At 49.6% G+C, this 21,186-nt stretch overlaps 1 protein-coding gene across 4 annotated transcripts; it reads right to left on the minus strand.

The window, feature by feature from the left end:
• Positions 1-1,481: 1,481 nt before the first annotated feature.
• On the minus strand, positions 1,482-8,717 carry EOLA1 (endothelium and lymphocyte associated ASCH domain 1). Of its 4 annotated transcripts, none has more exons than XM_037059220.1 (4): positions 8,563-8,717; positions 5,943-5,995; positions 3,188-3,470; positions 1,482-2,353 (listed from the first exon to the last, which is right to left on the minus strand). In XM_037059220.1, exons 3-4 carry the CDS (start codon positions 3,438-3,440, stop codon positions 2,112-2,114), a joined length of 495 nt encoding a protein of 164 aa, XP_036915115.1. In that variant the 5' UTR covers positions 3,441-3,470; positions 5,943-5,995; positions 8,563-8,717; the 3' UTR covers positions 1,482-2,111. The 4 variants fall into 4 exon arrangements, with proteins under 4 accessions (XP_036915115.1, XP_036915116.1, XP_036915114.1 ...); XM_037059221.1 differs by lacking the exon at positions 8,563-8,717 and adding an exon at positions 8,356-8,372; XM_037059219.1 differs by lacking the exon at positions 5,943-5,995.
• Positions 8,718-21,186: the final 12,469 nt, after the last annotated feature.

Consider the following 21,186-nt stretch of genomic DNA (forward strand, 5'->3'; position numbering starts at 1 on the left):
TTGATTTGACTCTGGTCTAAGGGTCCTGTGGCATGCTGCAGCAGGCACTGGGCCGGGGGCTGCAGCAGTCCTGGTCCCCGCACTGGTCCCAGGGACCTTACCGTCCCAATGCAATCTCCTTAGGGTCTGTTTTTCAATGTCCTCTACAATTTTGGCTTCCAACCTTAATATATGCTGGGATTCCATTGGCTGTTCACTCTGTTCCTCAGGAGATCAGCTAGGTGTTCCACCTGTGTGCAGGGGGAAGTCACAATTCCAATTTTCAAAGAGACGAGCCTTGGCTCATTGAGAACTTCAAGAGAGAAGGCAATTGGATGACTACTGCTACTTGGCCAGGACCAGCGCAACACCTCCAAAGAGGAAGAAGCAGGTAGCCCCTACAGGATGCTCACCAAGAATTAACCATAGAGGAGGCTCCAAAGCAGCTGACCCAAAGACCCAGAAGAAAGCCCCATGTGCTCAGGGACCCAGTGGAACCCGGTCATTCAAGTTCTCGGGTCTGTGGTCCACAAGCAGTGCCATGATAGCCCATTGCCCAAGTGAGCCAGGTGGCCCAAGTCGGGAGGGCACATCCGGGAATGTCACGTTTGCACCCACAGCTCCTGCCAGAACCAATGGCACATGGGAACTGCCAACCAGCCACCCAGATTACCCACTGTATGATTCGGTGATGTCTTTGTACAACACCTGTTGTTCCATCCTGATGGCTGTCCTTTTAGTCATGGCCCCACCCATAGACCCCAATGAGGCATGGGGGGGGCTCCTCTGATGAATCATGTGCACTCTGTGAGCAATTCAGGGACAATACAGGCCCCTAAGCTCCCAATGATAGAAAATAATCACCACTTTGTAATCACGAATCCATTTTTGGCCTTAATGAAGAAAAGCACAACTCCATGGGAGTAAATTAACAATGAGAATTGTGAGTCCGTGTTCTCTTGTTTCCATGCTACACACACCTCATCAGAAGAGCCCTAGGAGGCTAGCAATCCTGGCCCGACCCAGGTGTTTGTCCCCATTGTCCTCATTCATTTTCACACACTCATCCAAGGGCCTGGCTAGGGAGCTCTGAAGCAAGCTCAGGAAGATCAGGTCCCCTGAGCCCCACCTGCTGGTCAGGAGATAGAACTGCCTGACTCCTGACCTTGGGGGGTCACCTCCAATAGTCATGTACCTTAAAACCGGAGGGTCTTTCCTCACGGGTCCCACAGTGACGCCAGGAAGTTTCTGACAAGCAGCTGAGCATCTCTAGCCCAATTTCCAGGGACCTCCCAGAGAGACCCACCTGAAACTAGGGCCACCCTATCTGCTCAGCTGTCTACAACCATGGCAGTCTGGCTCAGAAGATGGGCCATTCCAGTCAACCCCTAGGAGAAAGTCCATCATCTTCACGCTAATAAGCACTGGGAACTCTCCTAGAAGGGACCCAAATAAATAAAAGATTGCCCACAAAACACACAATCAAAGAAACAAAATACTCATCACTTTTCCACCAGAGCTCTATTTCAGATCCTTTCTTTGGTCACAAAGTAGCTGTGTGACATGTCTAACACACAGCTTCATGAGCCAAGGGACACTTTTACAACAGAGCAAGAGTCACTTGTTAGGACAGACAGGTGCTGTGTTTCAAAGTCTGATGTCCCCTTCATGGTACAGGAGGCAGTCCCATCCCTGGCTGGTCACCCTCGGGCAATCATTCAGAGCCCACTCCCAGCCCTCCCATAACATCCCCTGGATGCTGCTGAAGCGTTCTAGGAGTTTGACCAGAACAAAGAAGGAGAAAACATGCAAGGGAGTCCTGAACACTAACCCGTTCTCTTAAAACACGTTTCTTTGTACAACTCAGGAACGAGCAGGACCTAAATGAGTGACAACACCAAGATACTCAGTGAAAGCTTTCCCTTTTTTCTGAAGGTCAAAGTCCTTGAGAGTGTCGATAAGTCCAGGGAGGCATCTCCTGAGGAAAGCCCGGTGCACCTGAACACAGAAGACTGTTTACACGAACAGCAGGCGGTGGGTGGCGCTCTCCCCTGTGGTGCCAATTCAGATTAAGCCTGATTTATGTGTCTGTAGCATGGTGGCATGTTGATGGTCATGAGTCAGCTGGTTTCTCAGTAACCTTCCAGTGAGGAGTTCTCCTGCCCCAGGGGGATTAAGTGCTCTGGGATGTCCACCTGGAAAATATCCTTTCCACCTCTCCTGGGTATGGGCTCCAGTAACCACCTGGGGTTTGAAAGTGCAGTCAAGTACTTCTGCTTCAGATCGGTCAGTACAGCTTGATTTTCCAGTTCCACAAGCTCATCGGGGGCTACATTTTCTGGGCACTGCCAACTTTCCCCAACGTCAACGAGCCCTGTGCACCAAGAGAGAAGCACAGAGTTATTTTTCCTTCCATAAGCCAAGGCCTGCCTGTGAGAGAAAATGGTTAGTCAACATTATTACCAGTAGGGACTAAGCTTGATATCACCACATGGACACAGAGGGAACCGGGTCCCTCTCACTGAGCACTCCCGATGTGTCCAACTCTGTTCAGGGAATTCTGGGTGAGGCTGGGGCAGAGAGAGGAATGAAGAGGACAGGGCCTTGCCCTCAACAACTCCACCCAGGAACAGGCAGGTTCCAGCCGGACTGCTGGGGGCAGCATGTACAGGTCAGAAGGGCACCAGCTGCTGTGGGGAACCCACAGACCATCAGCTCCCAAGCACTTCACCAGGTGGAAGGAGCTCATGTGGGACCTCAAACACTGAGGGGTGAAGGGACTTGCTCAGGTGCCCATGTGAACTGGGGGTGGGGCAGGTGTGTGACACCTGAGTCTGGAGGTGACCCGACTCTCTGTGTGCTGTATAGCCTCTCGTTCCCTGTCATACAAACACACGCTCATGTACGCACACAAGCCCACGTGTGTACACACAGGCAACACCACATGCAGCCTTGGACTGGTCCCCGCCTCTCAGACCACCAACGGGAACTGAGGCCCACAGAGGACAAAAGGGTTCGCCCAAGGTCCTGGAAACTTGTCCCCGGACTCCCAGCCCAGGGCCCCCTGCTGCCCCTTTGAAGGTGTGCTGCTTAAAGAAACCACAGCCCCATCCCAACAGGTTTGAAAGAAAGCAAGCCCCAAAACTCCTGAGCAAGGTCCTCAGGAGTTTTGAGGTATCTGAGCGGCGCTCAGGGTGTCACCACTTGCCAGCGATCACTCCACGGCCATACTTCTCCCCTTCCCGAAGCAAGGCCTGAATCTGAGCAGGGGTCCTCCCCAGCCTCTGCAGCAGCAGTTCCCTCCAGACAGCATCTTCCCAGTCCCTGTGAGCAATGTGGATGGCGATGGTACTGTGCCGGTGCCTGCTCAGCAAAGGACACCAGTGGGTCTCCAGAGTCTTGACTCCATTTAAGACAAAACCTGCATAAGGCTGCCGGAAGGATAGGCAGCAGAACTTCATCTCCCCAGAGATCCGTGGGCCTCACGTGGCCTGCGGAAACACAGAGCACCAGTGTCAATAAGCATCATGCACCAGCCCTCTAAGCTCATGGCCTGTGGGCTGACCTCCACGCACTGCCCCCCGGGGACCCAGGAACCCCACTGACAGGGATGGTGGGGGACCAGAGAGTGTTGGCTCCTCCTTCCTATCACCAAGCAGTCAGCTGGCAGGCCCAAGGAAAGGGGCTGGTGATGGGGATGCCTCATCTATCAAATGGAGTCTCTGGGGAGCTCAAGGAAGAAGGTGGGGACAGCTACAGAAAGGAAGTCAGGACAGGGTGTGGTCAGTTCTACAAAGGAGGCCACTGAGGCCAGGGGAGCACAGAGTGCAGAAGGAGGGACCTTCGGCTTCACCCCGGGCGGGCAGGTTCTAGTCCTCTCCCAGCAATGACCATCCTGGGCTTTGCTTCTTCTCCCCACTCGTCTCAACACTCTCAGCTGCCTGGCCCTGCCACTTCCAAGGCACTGCAGGTCCCCAAGCACTGTGGCCCCTCGCCCCGGGCTGTAGAGTGCATATCCTTGGGATCCGGCCTGAGCTGGGCCCTGGGGACACCATGTGACCTCAGATAATCCTGTCAGGTGTCTCCTCTGGACCCCTTTGGGTACCACCGTCTTCCATCCTCTTCCTACCCCACTGGTATCTACTGTCAGCAGACATCCGGCCCTCACCCGAGCTGAGAGAAGTGAATACCAGGAGCAGGAACAACTGGCATGGGTATGCACGTCCCAGTCCCAGGCTCGGCCCTGGAATGAGCATGATCCACGGATCCTAGAATTCAATCCTCAGATAACTGGGTAGGGGTAGCACCACTGTCACCCTACTCTACAGTTAAGAAGGTGGCACCAAGGGATGAACAGATGATCCACGGTCACGGGGAACCTGGCTGCATGAACCCCTGTCCTCGACTCCTTTCCTCGTACCTGGGAAAGGGGTCCCTCCTCAACACTGGAGGACGAAGCTGTGCCATGGGAGGAGCAGGGCCCTGGGCCGGAGACTCAGCTGGGTCAGAGTGCCGGGCAGAGTCTCAGTCTCCAAGGGCTTGTGAGTTCCTGGCACCTACCTAACAGGACAGTCACAACCAGGGGCTGCCCATCATCACCATGGGGCTGAGCCTTGGCTCTGCCCTCCACCTATGAGCAGCCCCACTCTCATCTGTCTCTCTCCTCCTGTCTTTAAAGGACATAAACCTCACCTCAGCTATCATGTCCTCGTGCTTATGAAAACACACCCACTCTCAAAGACAAGGTCCAAAGGACAAAGCTGCCTCATGTTCACTCCCATCCCAACCCACTGTCCCGCCAGTCCCTTTGCCCAGCTCCTCCGCCTTCCCTCCCTTTCTCTGGCTGGGCCACCTTCCCCTGTGCTCTGGACCCCACCCTTCTTGTGCACTCAAGGACCTTGTTCCTGAGACCTTATCCATTAAGAGAAGGGCTTGACAGAGGTAATCAAGTTAAAATGAGACCCTCATCCAATGACTGGTGCCTTCATCTAAAGGGGGAATTTGCAGACAGACATGCACCCAGGAGAGCAATGCCTTGTGAAAAGGAAGGTCAAGATCTACACGGCAAGGGATGCCAAAGCTTGCCTGCAAACCACCAGAACCTTGGGGACCAGGATGGACAGATTTTCTCTCAGTCCCCAGAAGAGGCAAACTCGGTGGACACCTTGATCTCGGGCCTCCAGCCTCTGCAACCGTGAGACAATACCTGTCTGTTGTTTAAGCCACTTGTGCCACGGCTCTTCGATGTGACCAGCCCGACAAATGTCTACAGAGGCATAGACCCTTCCTGCACATCTCCACAGGGCAGAGAACAGTCTTGCCATTGGCAGCACTTCAAGCATATTCCTTCACATCTGTACATTTTCTTCTAGCCTGTTTTTTTGCTGCCTGTATGGTACCCCCTTATTGGCTGCCCCACGACTTACTGAGTTTCCCCTACTGATGAAGAAAGAGTCACAGGCTGCTTTGCACTTCCTGCCACTCTAAAGGACACTACTACAGACACTCGCTGACTGAAGAGTTCTTGGGAGGATGCCTGGGTCACATGCATGCACTTCTGAGATGCTGATACATGCCAGCAAATGGCCTTCCACTGAAGCTCACCTGTGTATGCTCTACCAACCTTGGGCCTGGTGCCATTTCCTCACACACGTGTTGGCCCTGAGCATCATCACTGTGCTTAACCTTTGCCCATCTGACGGGTGACAAAGGGTCGCCCTAGTCATCAGGTTTGCATTATTTATGATGGAGGCTGGATGTCCCCCTGTGGCCTGGCCACTTCTTTTTCTTCTACTGAGATACATGCCTGGTTTCCACCATTGAGTTCCTTGGCCCTCTTCTCATCAACCCCACAAAATCACAACAACGAGACCTGAACTGTGTGGGTGGCACCCCCAGGGAGAACTGAGGCAACAGTAAAGGCACGAAGGGGGCTGAGTGCTCTGTCACACAATGCAGAGTACCTGCTTGGTGGCCTGAGGAAGAAACACTCTTCCACTTGTCTCTGCTTCTTCACCTGCATGAGGGCAAGAGGGATAATGAGAAAAGGTCATTAGGAACAAGACAGCAGTGTTGTCTAATATACCAGAACAGTCTTCTACACAGCAGGGATTGGAAACCATCAAGACTGAGGAGGTTCCATGCAAAGATGGTACAATATCCGCAAATCAGTAAATATAATACACCACATTCAAGGTGGATAAAAGACTTAAATATAAGCCGTGACACCAAGTCCTAGAGGAGAACATTGGCAGGAAAATCTCAGATATTTCACGCAGCAACATTTTCACTGATATGTCCCCTAGAGCTAGGAATATAAAGGAAAGAATAAACAAATGGGATCTCATCAAAATAAAAAGCTTCTGTACAGCTAAAGAAAACAGCATTAAAATAAAAAGACAACCAACTGTATGGGAAAACATATTTGCCAATGATACCTCAGACAAAGGTTTAATCTCCAAAATACACAAAGAACTCACACGACTTCACTCTAAGAAGACAACTAACCCAATTAAAAAGTGGGCAAAGGACTTGAACAGACATTTCTCCAAGGAGGACATACAGAGGATCCAGAGACACATGAAGAGATACTCAATATCGCTTGCTATCAGAGAGATTCAAATTAAAACCACAATGAGATACCACTTTACACCGGTAAGAATGGCTATCATAAACAAAGCAATAAACAACAAATGGAGAGGGTGTGGGGAAAAGGGGACTCTGGTCCACTGTTGGTGGGATTGCAGACTGGTACAACCATTATGGAAAACAGTATGGAATTTTCTCAGAAAACCAAAATTGGACTTGCCTTTTGACCCAGCAATTCCACTGCTAGGATTGTATCCTAAGAACCCTAAAACATCAATCTCAAAGAACATATGCACCCTAATGTTCAGAGTAGCACAATTTACAATAGCCAAGAGTTGGAAGCAACCTAGGCACCCATCAGTAAAAGAATGGATCAAAAAACTATGGTACATATACACAATGGAATTTTGTGCTGCAGAAAGAAAGAAAGAGTTCCTACCTTTTGCAACATCATGGATGGAACTGGAAAGCATTATGCTGAGTGAAATAAGCCAGGTGTTGAAGGACAAATACCATATGATCTCACCTTTAACAGGAAGCTAAACAACAAAACAAACAAGCAAGCAAAATATAACCAAAGACACTGAAAAAGAGAACAGGCCGACAGTGACCAGATGGGAGAGATGAGGGAATTTCAGGGGAAATAAGGGAGGGATTTAGAGGAACATATATAAAGGATACATGGACAACAACTGAGAAGGGTGGAAATGGGAGGGGGGAGCACAGGGGGTGGGATGGGGTGGGAGTAATCGACAGAACTGTACTTGAAAAATAATTGAATAAAAAAATTAGAAAAAAAAAGACTGAGGAGGTTCCAATTAATGGGAAACACACATGGCTCTGGCCTTTCACTCACGGGTTGTTCCTTCGAATCAGGGCAGTGGCTCTCTCCTCCCCTGCCTGGTCAGGGACCACATGATCGCCCAGCTAGCCTGCACAGAAAGTCATTTCATGTAGGCGGGTCATGTCCTTACAACCATCTGTCCTAGCAGATGCTGTGTTCAAGAGGAGAAGACTCTCACCTCCCCTCATATCACCACATGGGAAGAACTTGGGGACCCTACAATCCTGTTTCCCTCAGTGTCATCCTGGGTAGGTCCCTCTGGGAGGGGTGCCATGGGCAACCAGTTGTGCACCACACAGCCTGGGGCCTGGGTGGGGCGGCGACAGCCTAAGGGCCAAGCAGGAAGCGGGGAGGACAGACCTGTACATGCGGACTACTAGTACACTCACGTTTCTATGCGCAGAGGCCGGTTGCTGTCCCCTGCACACTTACAAGAATGAGGGACATGGGAAGGTAAGCAGAGGAGGAGACAGAAAAGCGTGGCCTTGGCTGCAGTGGGAGTGTTCCCAGCCGCATGCATGGGAGGAGAAACCCCAACCCTCAAGTACTGTCCTTTGGAGGGCCGAGCAGGCCGGCGGGGGCAGAGTGTCCTGCTTCCTTCCTGGCAGGTCTCCGGGCCCCACTGGCCATGCAAGTGGCATGGGTCTGGGATGACCCAGCTGAGGCCACCAGGCCAGACAGTCCACCTCCCCGCCGCCCTAGGAGACTGCAGACTGCCAGCGCTGAAACGACCTCCTCCCAGGCCCGGATGAGGAGAGTACCCCAGAGTGCAACACAGAGATGCCACAGAGCAGCAGGCTGGTATAGTGGATGCGCCCCAGCCTCCACCTCCCAAAGGCCAGTGAGAAGTGGCAGGTGCGGGCGTTGGTTAACCACCCTGGGCTGGCAGATACACGAACTCCTGTCTGCTGGGCTTACAAAAGCCTATAGACCCATACAAATACCTAAGTACCACCCCTGAACGCAGCAGGACACACGCTCAGCCTCAGCACCAGGCCTTGACACAGCAGCAGGCTTGAATGCGATAGCAAGCCCTCACGCATCAGTACGCATGCCCAGAAGCAGCCAGCCCAGGCAGACAAGCAGCCAGGCAGGCACATAAGTACAAAAGCAAACAGCCCAGGGTTGCTAAGATATATTGTTGGACTCACCGGGTACCAGGGCTGGACAGGGCCCTGGAGACCCTGGCGAAAAAGGGAGGGGAAAGGCAAAATGCTGTGGGGGATGGGGAGAGGAAGGGGCAGGGCTAGGCAAATCAAGGAGGGGGGGCTTGAGAGAAGGCGGGGCTAGGGGAGGAGTAGCTGGGTGCCACACCTGGAAAAGAGCCAGTGGGTGTGGCTGGGGGCAGAAGTGTGAAAAAGCAGGGGGAGGGGCTGCAGGATGGGTTTGGCGGAGCAGTAAGAAGGAGCTGCAGGAGCTGGGGGTGGGCGGAGCTGTGGAAAAGCTGGTGGAGGAGGATCTGCAGCAGGGGGTGGAGGAGGCGGAGCTCAGGGAGCAGTATCTGGGGAGGACTTGTGGGGAAGGGCTGGGGGAGAAGGAGCTTCAGGGGTGAAGGAGGATCTAGGGAAAGCTGGGTAGGGGACAGAGGTGGGAGAAGAGTATCTGTGGGCGGACCGGTGGAAAACAGCTGGGGGAGTAGGCGGAACTGGTGGGGTGATATATCCGGAGGTTGACCCTGTGGGACTGACTGGGGGTGGAACTTTGAGAAAGCAGGGGGTGAGGCGGAGCAGAACTGGTGGATTGCAGTGGAGGTGTAGGGCTCAGCTGCACGTAGCTGGGGATGGAGCATGGCGAAGCTGCAGGAAAGCTGGTGAGGAGCAGGGCATACCTGGGGGGAAGTTGCAGAGGAGAAGCTGAGCGAGGGTGGAGCCACGGAAGAATGGGGCGGAGCTAGCAGGGAGGTAGCTTTGGGCACTGGGAATCTTGTAGCAGCTGGGCTAGGCCCACTCAGTGACCAAGGCCCGGCAGTGCCCTTTTGACTTCCATGACATCTGCACTCAGTCTGCGCTGCACTCGTAGGCATGGGTTAAAGTGGCAGCCCGGGGTCCTTGGAGCCCTAAGCGCACCCTCAGAATGGACCCTGCGGGCGGGACACGGAGGCCAAGAGAGGGCAGCACAACTGGACCGAGACCTGCATCTCAGGGCTGAATGCTGAGGCCGGTTTTGCTTTCTGCAAGCTCCTCCACCACCCCATGCCTCACACCCCCACCCCACCCCCTGGTAGTACCAGTAGGGTCTTGAGGGAAGGTCTTTATGTTGCAGTTTCTGTTGTAGGTGAGAAGAAAAATCTGCACCCTGTTTATTGCTGCGCCTAAAAGCTGACCTGTCCCGAACAAAGCTAGCTTCCCTGTCCGCTGTTTCCTCTCTTCTTCTACCTCTCAGTTAGGGGCTCACCCCTTTCAGTGCCACCACACTTGCCTCCTCGTGTCCACTCACCCTCGCCCTTCCTCTCTTTTACTTGATGACCGAGTCCTGTGTCCATGCCTCTAAAACACCCGATCAGAATAAATGCTCCTTTTCTTGTCCCCACTGCTACTCCCTGAGGCCAGGCTTCATGGTCTGGGTGTTTCCTGGTGCTATTATTACCCGAGCCTCCCCACTGGCCTGGACGACCCTGTGTTTCCTCTTCCAGTGGGTCTTCCATGGTGCCATCCAACTGCACATCTGTCCTTCTGTCCTCATCAACCCCTGACTGAAAACACCCCCTAGTCCTCTCTTGTTTAAGCCCAAACACCTGGGGGCCATGGGGGAGCCTTCCAGTGGTCCCAGCTCTCCCACATCACCCAATAGTCTGAGTCACTGCTGCGGAGTCCCTGCACCCTGAGCACCTTCTACAGGACTCCCCCTTTGGCTCCTGTGCTTCCTGAGGCCTGGAGTGCCTGCCTCCTCTTGTCCCTGCAAACTCCTGTCCTTCCGGATGCAACTTGAGCATCCCCTTCTTTACCCCACACCCAAGCACCAGGTACTCTTGCCTCCCAGTTGGGGTAGTACCTTGTACCTTCCCACCTACCTTCCTTCGCTGGGCTCTCATCTCCCAGGGTTGTAACTGCCTGCCTCTGAGCCCGGGCTCCCTCAGGGGCTTCGAGTTCTTTGAAGGCTGCACCTGTGTCTTGCTGCTTTCAGTAAACCAGGTGCCTGTGCCCAAGTCGTTGCTTAGTAAATGTTGAATCAAGAGAGGACTTCTTTTTCTTTCGGTGAGCTGTACCTACTCCCTCCTTGCAGAAGCTGGGGGTGACAGGAATGCTGGCCACGAGGTGAAAAGCAGAGTGTACCTTCATAGGGGTTAGGCCTCGGGCCACAGGGGGTGTTAATGATCACCAGGTCCAATGCTATTCATGTCAGTTTTTCCTCCTCAGCTCCCTGTCCCAAGAATGGTTCATCAGCTGCTGCCGAACATGCCAGAACCTCCTGTGGGGGTTTCAAGATATAAGGGAGGGTCCCCTGAATGGCTGGTTTGTGGTGTCCCTCCCAAATCCTGTTGTTTGGAGAAGTAGACCATGCCCCATGAACTAGAGACTTAACACTCTGTGTCTGCTCGTGGGGGACAGTGATGGCACTATAGGACTGCTTTTTCTGACCCTCGTGTGTGCTGAGAACAGGGTGTACGATCTCTCCCTCAGGGAGCAGTACAGTAAAGGTGGGGAGTGTGGTCTCATGAAGGGGAAGCCCAAGGGTAGTGGCCACAAGGCCAATTCGTTGCCAGGTGGGTGGGCCCAGGAAGAGTGTCCTGGCCATGTTACAGGTGGGCATAGGGTGGCATTTGGCTGCCCCTGTCAAAGGGACCCAGTTGCAACTCAGTCCTAAATTTCAGTACAAATGAAGTGTTGGCACAGAACCCTGAAACAATCTGATTTCTGACCTCCGGGCAACATTCCTTTTGGCAGCTGCTACCCTACCCATCCCCTCTCATAAACAAAGTCCTGGTGGGGGCAAGCCTTCCCTCCCTCCCTGTCTGGTCATCTTGGCAGGCAGTTCAGCCTTCACCTCTGAGACCTGGCACACTCCTTCCTTCCACTGCTTGGCCGCTGTCTGTGGATGTCCAGGAGATTCAGCAGCTGTCCGAGGACATCTAGGCCTTTTGGGGACTCCTCCTGCTCCCTCCCAGACACTGTGCCTCTGCTGCCCCCCACTATCACAATGCTCATGGCCTCCTGGGGCAGGAGAGAGGCTCCTCTTCAAGCTCCACTTCTTCCCCAGCCTGCAATTCCACCCCTATAACCCACCCCAAGTTGTTTCAGGAAATCCTTGCCATTTCTGCCATTGCTCTTTGAAGGGTCTGTGACCATGGACATTGCCTCCTCTTTGGAGCCCAGGGAACCTGCCAAAAGTGAGCGGACCTTTCTTGTCCCCGCCCCCCCCCCCCCCCCCCCCCCCCCCCCCCCCCGGCAGCACCCTGAAGAGTTCCCTGACCTCCATGGCCCTCTGGGCACTTGCTTTTGCAATCTGCTGTCCCTCTTTACCCGACTCTGCATGCTACTTTTGCTCTGAAACCCTGAGAGGGTTCCAGTTTGCTCCTGCCATAGGGTGTGTGGTGCCACCCTGCTTGACCCAAATTTCTGGTTTCCCATTTTCTCTACTTCTCAGCAGGTCCCATTTCCTCCTCCAAGAACGGCCTGCAGCCCACTCTTCTATTGAACTGCTTGGTGGTTTTTTTGTTTCGTTGTTGCGTCGAGTTGTGGGCACTCATTGTGAAGTTTGGGTGCTAATCTTGCCTTGGTGCTTTGTGTTTCAGGTTCTTCCTTCTGCCCCTCAGGGACTGGTTTCTTTCTCTCTGCAGGCCTGGTTTGGATGCAGCATTCATCTAGACTTTCTGAATTGTAAGCAACACCACGTGTTAGGGACTATCCCGGTGCTCCTCCTGCTAGAGGCTGCCCGTTAACTCAGATGAGTGGTCCCCTCAAAGGAGGTGCTCTTGCTTCCAGCACTCTGCCTGTGAGAAAATGCTCCTTGTCTCTGTAATCCACTTGGTCACTACTTGGCCTCAGTACTTTGTCCTAGCCTGTGGGTGAGCTTCCAAACATCATACTGTGACTGAGTAGACATGCCATCCAGCTGATTTATCTGAAATTTGGGTGTGGGGGACCTGGAGCAGCTGTTGCCGTCACATAACTATGGTTATGGGATGCTAATGGGTGGGCTAATGGGTCCTGTGCAGAAGACCTATTTTGCTGACTTTTGAGTATCTGCATGCTCACCGTGGCCACTATGGCATGAGAAGAAAGTGTATGAAGAAGCAGGACAAAGGATGCTCATAAGGCATCACTCGGAAGCGAGACCATTCGTAATTTGGGTGTATTCTCTCAGTTCTTTTTCTATGCATGTTTTCTTTACTCCGTTGACTTCATTCTGTATTACCATTTTGTCTTATTTCTGAAAGATTCCTCAGAAGACATCTCACTAAACTCAGCACCTCATTCTGGAGGATGTTGGATGCAAGGCTCTCCCTGCTCAAGACCATTGAAATCCTCAAGACTGGCCCAGCATGTATGTTGGACCCAGTGACATCCTCTGCTCAGAAACTCTGGCACAGGGGCCTTCCTTAGGTGGATGTGGAGACAGAGTTTATTGAGTCTCCTAAGTCAGTGTCAGATTGGACAATGCATTGCCCTGGCTTCAATCTGTCTGGGTTTCCCATTTCCTAGTGTTCAGTCACCCATGCATAGCTGGAGGTCCCTTTGGGAAGGTCTAGGGGATCATTCTAGTGTCTTCTTCCTGCCATGGTGCTGCAGGGTCCTTTCCCCGTGGGGACTCAGGTACCTCCCTAGTCTACGGTCCCACATCTGAAAACTGACTCCAGGGCAGAACCTGGGCAAGGCATTGTGACTTGCTTATTGGGGTAGCTGCCTTCAGCCTCCTGTGTCTGTTTTTGCTCTTTTGAGTTTCCATTTTAGGCTGCACCTTGGTTGGTTGGCGACCCATTGTGCCCTCAGGGAGGCTATGTCGTATTGCCCAGCTCCACCACTCTCTATGGGGGCCTCCTTGTCAGTGGTGTTCATCGTCAAGAGCCCCTGGCTTCTGCCCTTCAGTGGCTCCCAGGGACTTTTATTGCAGTTTCTGGGAAGGACAGGTGTAGTCCCTTTCCTCCCTTACCAAGCCCGGCACACCCAGCCTGTGTTGTGTAATGACTTCGCTCTGGCTGGGTCCTGCCTGGCAGTAGGCTGCCACCTCTTCCTGGTTTTCCTGGGGCTCTCCTCAGAAAATCGGGATGGTTACTCACCCTACCTTCAGGGATCAAGGGCACCTGTGGGGAAAGACGTGTGTAATTTGTTGCTCTCTCAGGTGTAGGGCGGGTGCAGCAGCTCTTTATGGGAAGGGTTGGGCTGCAGCCTCAGACCCAGACCTTTCAGAGAAATCTGGGGAGTCCACATCTCCTCAGGTCTTTGCTCAGATGCCCCTGTTCCATATGTCATGGATGCGGGTTTTCCCAAGTGGGCTTCTGATGTTGGCATGACAGTCCTGCCTTGGGTGAATGTCCAGCGTCTTAGAAGTTCAGCCATTCCTATCAAATCTGGCTTTGACTTTTCCCCACTGCCTGAGATGGGGACTACTTTGGAAGCTATGGCGGACACTCCAGGTCTCTCCCTTGGATTTCACTTTGTTAGTCACCCTCAGCTTCTCATCCCCTTGTGGGTCATCAAATCACAGAAGTCACCCTTGTCCATTCCCATACTTTCCACACACTTGGATCTTCTCGCCTGCCAGGAAAGTCCTCTCCACCTGCAGGCCCAGTGAAAAGTTCCAGCGAGAAAGTTCTACCTGCTGGGCTGCCTCCTTGTGCCCGGGGTTGTCTTCACATTACCTACCCCCCAGGTTGTTCCTCATTTCCAGTGGGGTGGATGAGGAACAATTGTGTACCAAGCCTCCAACTTATCACCTGCTTTTTGGACCACTCTAGAACCAACTGTTGTAGGTTGGGTCTCTCAGGTACTTGACGCTGAGAGGCAGTTAAGAGTTCAAAGGCTGCCCTGGCTGGTGTGGCTCAGCGGATTGAGTGCTGGCCTCTGAGCCAAAGGGTCACCAATTCAATTCCCAGTTTAGGGCACATGCCTGGGTTTCGGGCCAGGTCCCCAGTAGGGGGCACATGAGAGGCAACCACACATTGATGTTTCTCTTCCTCTCTTTCTCCTTCCCTCCCCCCATCTAAAAATAAATAAAAATCTTTAGAATAAAGAGTTCAAAGGCTGATTGGAGACTAACACCCACTATGGAGCAGGGAGGGAGCAGGGTTGTGCAGGGCATCCTTTCAGCCTGCAACACCAGCCCCTCAGGGAGCCACAGAGCCAGGGTCATCATCAGAGGCCCGCACTTGGCCTGGGGTGGGGGTGGGGGTCAGGCTCTCACAGTGTCCTGGTCCTTGCAATACATACTGATGGAAGGGGTGAACCTGGAATCGGTGCCACAGGAACGGGTGTATGCTAAGTAGCACACATAGGGCAGCAGCCGCCTTTGCGTGGGCAGAACTGGCTCCACCCTGTGGCCAGCCTCTTGGGCATCAGGCTACTGCTGGGCCAGGAAGGGGCTGTCCTTCCAGCACATTTGCTAACTAACTAGGCATCTGTCAGCCCTGTAAGTGTACCGGAAGGGAGGGGGCAGATCTTGGTGAACAACCTAAGGCAAAGCAGATGAAAGTCAGCAGATACCCACCCTGTAAGAGGCTCTTGGTGGTGCAGGCACACAAGTGCACCCTCCTCTCTACTTCACTCAGGGCAGGGAAATTGTACCTTCCAGGCAGACCTATAAACTGCAGAGTGTGAAATGAGGCAGTATGAAGTTAGGTGAAAATGAAAAGGAAGGAACCGATGGTTCAGGGCAAGAGGCTTCAGAGAAGGGGGGCCATTTGAACTGCATCTTGAAGATAAAAGGGGTCTCCATAGGTCAGACATGGGAGAAGGCTGCCTGAAGGGACCAGGTGCATTTAGGGAACTGAGAAGGTTCATGGCTGGAGCAGACACATTCGCAGAGAATACCCAATCTGGAACCGTGAATTCAGGTTCATTTTGTGATTGTTGACTTAGGAACTTTTTGGTATGAGATTTTTGACATGATGTGAAGTTTCTTTCATTGTCTGTAGAGGCAAGTGTCTGTGTATATGTTGTGTGTGCTCTGTGCACACACTTGAGTGTGTCCTTAGCTACCCACCCAGAGAAGGCTGTCTCCTACCTCCACAGAGAAAGCATGGTGGGAAGCAGAAGCTTTCTTCTATGCTTGCAAGCCTCATATGGATCCCTGGAACCACCACTGCTGGAGTGTGAGTCTAAGAAAATCACTTTATTTCTGTAAGCCTCAAATTTCTCATATGAAAAATTGGCACAATATAAACATCTCCCTCTAAGGAGTAATCAAGTTTTTCAGTCTGTCTCATGGAGATGAGCATGGCACAGGTTGATTCATGTGAGAGAAATCTGTAAACCATAAAGCACTTGACCAGTAGTCAAAAAGACATCTGTTTTCCCCAGAAGGTTTTGAAAAATAGGGAAGAATGCCGGGGTCCTGGCCTGAGTCTGGAAGCCTGCAGATGGGAGATAGGCAGACTGTGAAAAGCTGCCAGCTTGGAAAGGAGTAGGGAGAGCATTGCCACTCTCAGACCCCAGTCCCCAAAGTTCCTACAGGTTGTGGCCTGGCTGGGGACTCAGGTACCATCCATGGATTTTGACCAAAGTTGGGGAGGTAGTGTAAAATGACTCAACCTGAAAGGATTTGAGAATTGAGGGCTGTATCAGTGCTAGGAATGAATAAAGTGTAAGCGTCTTTCTTTATCTGTGTAGGAGTGGATATCAGCCCAAATTTCCTTTATCCCATGTGATGTTAATATGTTTTGCTGTAGAGATGTCAGTGTGTTTGCTGGACCCTGCAAGAGTATTACTAATGTATTATTGTCTGTGCCCCTTGTCCCCTTTCTGAATTCTGAAACTCACCTGACTCCAAGAATCTGGAGTGAGGTGTTGTGCACATTTGAAACTAACACCAGTAGGAGCCTACATTTGTTGAGGGCTTTTATAAAGGGCCAGGGTTTCTCAATGTGTGTCCTTTCTCTAGCCCGCAGCCAGCAGGGATGCTCTTCCTTCGAGAAGCAGGACTGAAGCCCTGCCTCTGGCCAGCTGGATGGCTGGATACCCCACCTCCTGCTGAATTGCATCAGGATGTGAAATCTCATTTGATACCTACCACAGTTTTCACTGGTGGAACTGGGATAAAAAGTAAGAAGGTTGTTGACAAGCATGTGTACACTAGTCATTCATATCCCTGACAATCTGCTTGCTCATCGTCTTGTTTCAGAAAATCCTGAGCCCTGTATGGCTCCCTAATGGAGTCACACAAAGTTATAGGCCCGCCCACAGAATTCTGGGGTGTTGCATGATTTGGGCGTCTCTGATTTTGAAATGTAGCCCCCTTATAGCCATAGTCCTAATATCTTTTAGCTTCTTATGTGACTTATGTCTTAGACTACATTCCCATTCTTATTGAAAGGCCCTGACTTCTGTTCCAAGTTGAACTCGTTGCTTAGCATATGTACAAAGACTACTAGAGACTTTTGTGGTTTTTAGGCACTCTGTGCTTTTGTCATACGTGTGAGTTTTTGCAATATCTCAGTTATGCTATCTGTTGAATGAAATCCTATGATATCTTGGAGATCTTGCTTCCAGAGTCTCAAACGTTTCTTTTTAGTCTGGGCTGGGTAATCTCTAGGCCTGTTGCACTGTTGTCATGCTGGAGAATTTCATATATATCCATATTTATGTGATATATATGATATCATACAAGCATGACTCTTTTAATGACAGGGATACATTCTGAGAAATGCATTGTTAGGCAATTTAGTCATTGTGGGAATATCATACAGTTCACTTACATAAGCCTAGATATATGCACTACTACATACCTGGGCTCTGTGATACAGGTTGTTGCTCCAAATCTATACACCTGTACAGCCTATTACTGTACTGACTATTACTGTAGGGAATTGTAATACAGTGTTTAGTATTTTTGTGCCTAAAAATATCTAAACGTAGAACAGGTATAATTTAAATACAGTAAAAAATTTAAAAAATGGTACACCTGGGTAAGGCAGTTACCATGAGTGGAGCTTGTGGAAGGTGTAAGTTGCTCTGGGTAAGTCAGCGAGTGCGTGATGAGTAAATGTGAAGGCTTGGGATATTGCTGTGCACTACTGTAGACTTTATAAACATGGTTCCACAAGCCTTCCCCCTCGTTCCTTTCAACAAGGTCAGAAATAGAACATCAAAGCTGTCAATGCTGCTCCGTGTACAGGGATGAAGGCTGGATTAATTGGAAATATTGAGGAGAAACTGGCTGGATAAAGTGTAGATCACCCTAACACTAATTGTCAAGAGGGAGTGAAAGGTGGTGCGAAGATCAGTAGGAGTAAGAAATCAAGATGCAGAAATACGGGAACATAGGGGATTGTCATGGCAATGTGTTTTTGATGATCGCATGTTGGAGCAGTGCTCAGTTCCAGGAACTTTGTGGTTTAATGTTGAAAAGTGGTTGTTTAACATGAGGAGGGTGTGAAACTGAGGTCTTGATCATTTGATTTTGGAAATTTGAGTTTGGTCCCTTTTACCCTCTCTGGCAAAAAGGGCTCTGTGTGGCACTGAACTGATAGAAGAAATAAAATGTATCCATGCTTTATGTCATTACAACCTAAAAATATTTCCAAAGTACAGGGACAGGCTGGCTCCGTAATACCACAGAACGCTTTTACTTAAGTGGCTGTGGCACGTATTACTTGTTAAGGAAGCTCCTTTGTACCTGTGAATTTATATAGGATCTTCAGAACTCAACAAAGAATTTGCAGCACTGTAATCTGAAGACCATCAGGCTAGATCTCGGAGGGCTGTAGCGACCTCTGAATATGTCACCCTGGGCGTATGGGCTTCTCTGTGCTGAAACAGGTCAGTGGCTGAGTGATTGGGAGGTAATTTTCACACTCAAAAGTGAGGTGTTGTGGGTGAGAGGGGATGTATTGCCCAGGCCCCCACATGCTGCTCCTGTGAGAGAAACAAAGTTCCTCCTGAACCACATATCCTTTCATTGCTTACAGGAAGTTAAGCTCCATTATAATCTTGCGGTATCACTGTCATATATGCAGTCCACTGTTGACTGAAATGTCATTATGTGATGCATAGCTGTATATGATATATATCATAACATATATCTTATATAACACATATATTTTTATTGGTAGTGGTGGTCGTGATGGTGGTGTATTTCCACCCTTCTTTGGTTTGCTAATGTTCATTCTTAAATAACCTCCTAAGAAAGGGTTGAATAAGAGGTAAGTTTTTGAACCCTTGCACATCTGAAAAAGTCTTTATTCTCTTCTTATTCTTGTTTGAGAGTTTGGCAATGTAAAAACCTCATGCTGAAATTTTAAGTAATTCTTTTTTTAATCTCTGAAAGCTTTGGAATCCTTTCTTATCCTTGGTGTTCTGAATTTTCACAAAACTTTGCTTCAGCTTGGGTATGTTTTCATTCAGTGTGCTACACACTTAATAAGCCATTTCAGACTGAACTCAGTTTTTTATTTAGCTCTGAAGTTATTTTTCCAATATATCTTTTTGTAAAAAGATTTTATTTCGCTCTGGCTGGTGTAGCCCGGTGGATTCAGCATGAGCCTGTGAAGCAAAGGGTCGCCGGATTGATTCCCAGTCAGTTCACATGCCTGGGTTGCAGGCCAAGTCCCCAGTAGGGGACGCACAAGAGGCAACCACACATTGATATTTCTCTCCCACTTTCTCCTTCCCTTCCCCTCTCTCTAAAAATAAATAAATGAAATATTAAATAAAGATTTTATTTATTTATCTTTACAGGGGAAGGGAAGGAGAGAGGGAGAGAAATATTAATGTATGGTTGCCTCTTGTGCGTCCCCTGCTGGGAACTGGCCTGCAACCCAGGCATGTGCCCTGACTGAGAATCGAGCTGCGATCATCTGGTTCACAGGCCCGCGCTCAATCCACTGAGCTACACCAGCCAGGTCTCCTCTTCTTGTCTGATTATTGTGCTTAGGACTTCCAATACTCTGTGGAATGGGAGTGGTAGAAGAGGACATCCTTGTCTTGTTCCTGATCTTAGTGGGAGAGATTTCACTTTTTGCCCATTGAGTATGATGTTGGCTGTAGGTCTCTTATATGTGGCCTTTATTAGGTTGAGGAATGCTCCCTCTATTCCCACTTCACTGAGTGTTTTTTATCATAAATGGGTGCTGTACCTTATCAAATGCTTTTTCTCCATGTTTTGATATGATCATGTGATTTTTATCTTTTGTTTTGTGTATGTGATGTATTACATTTATTGATTTGTGAATATTGTACCATCCTTCTTCCCTGCAGTGAATCCCACTTGATCATTGTGTATGATCTTTTTAATATATTGGTGGATACAGTTTGCCAATATTTTGTTGAGGATTTTAGCATCTATGTTCATCCGAAACATTGGCCTGAAGTTTTTTCCCTTTTTTCAATAGATTATAATTTATCTGAGGGCAGAAGACATAACTTTATCTTTTTAAAATTTATTTAATTATTTTTAAGTACAGTTTTCTATTACTCCCATCCCATCTCACCCCCTCATGCTACCCCCCTCCCTCCCATTTCCACCCTTCTTAGTTGTTATCTATGTATCCTTTATATTTGTTCCTCTAAATCCCTCCTCTATTTCCCTAAAATTCCCTCCCCTCTCCCCTCTAGTCGCTGTCCCCTTGTTCTCTATTTCAGAAATCAAGGAAGACAAATAAATGGAAACATATACTGTGTTCATGGATTGCAAGAATTATCATCATCAAAATGTCCATACTACCCAAAGCAATTTACAGATTCAATGCAATACCTATTAAAGTACCAATGGCATATTTCACAGACATAGAACAAACACTTCAAAAATTTATATGGAACCATAAAAGACCCTGAATGCCAGCCGCAATTTTGAGAAAGAAGAACAAAGTAGGAGGGATCACAATACCTGATGTCAAACTGTATTACAAGGCCACTGTACTCAAAACAGCCTGGTACTGGCATAAAAACGGGCACATAGACCAATGGAACAGAACAGAGAGCCCAGAAATAAACCCAACTCTCTACAATCAATTAATATTCGACAAAGGGGGCAGTAACATAAAATGGGGTAATGATAGCCTTTTCAACAAATGGTGTCAGGAGAACTGGACAGCTATATGCAAAAAAAATGAAACTTGAGCACCAACTTACACCATACACCAAAATAAATCCAAGGTGGATAAAAGACTTAAATATTAGCTGTGACACCATTAAAATCCTAGAGGAGAACATTGGCAGGAAAATCTCAGATATTTCACGCAGCAATATTTTTACTGATATGTCCCCTAGAGCAAGGACTATAAAGGAAAGAATAAACAAATGGGATCTCATCAAAATAAAAAGCTTCTGAGTGGCTAAAGAAAATAGCATTAAAATAAAAAGACAACCAACTGTATGGGAAAACATATTTGCCGATGATACCTCAAACAAAGGTTTAATCAAATATACAAAGAACTCACATGACTTCACTCTAAGAAGACAACTAACCCAATTAAAAAATGGGGAAAGGACTTGAACAGACTCTTCTCCAAGTAGGACATACAGAGGATCCAGAGACACATGAAAAGATTCTCAATATCGCTAGCTATCACAGAGATACAAATTAAAACCACAATGAGATACCACTTTACACTAGTGAGAATGGCTGCAATAAACAACAAATGTTGGAGAGGGTGTGGGGAAAAGGGGACTCTAGTCCACTGT

Source organism: Sturnira hondurensis, unplaced genomic scaffold, assembly GCF_014824575.4.
Source record: "Sturnira hondurensis isolate 20B ecotype Veracruz unplaced genomic scaffold, ASM1482457v3 Scaffold0010476, whole genome shotgun sequence".
NCBI classification, from domain to species: Eukaryota; Metazoa; Chordata; class Mammalia; order Chiroptera; family Phyllostomidae; genus Sturnira; species Sturnira hondurensis.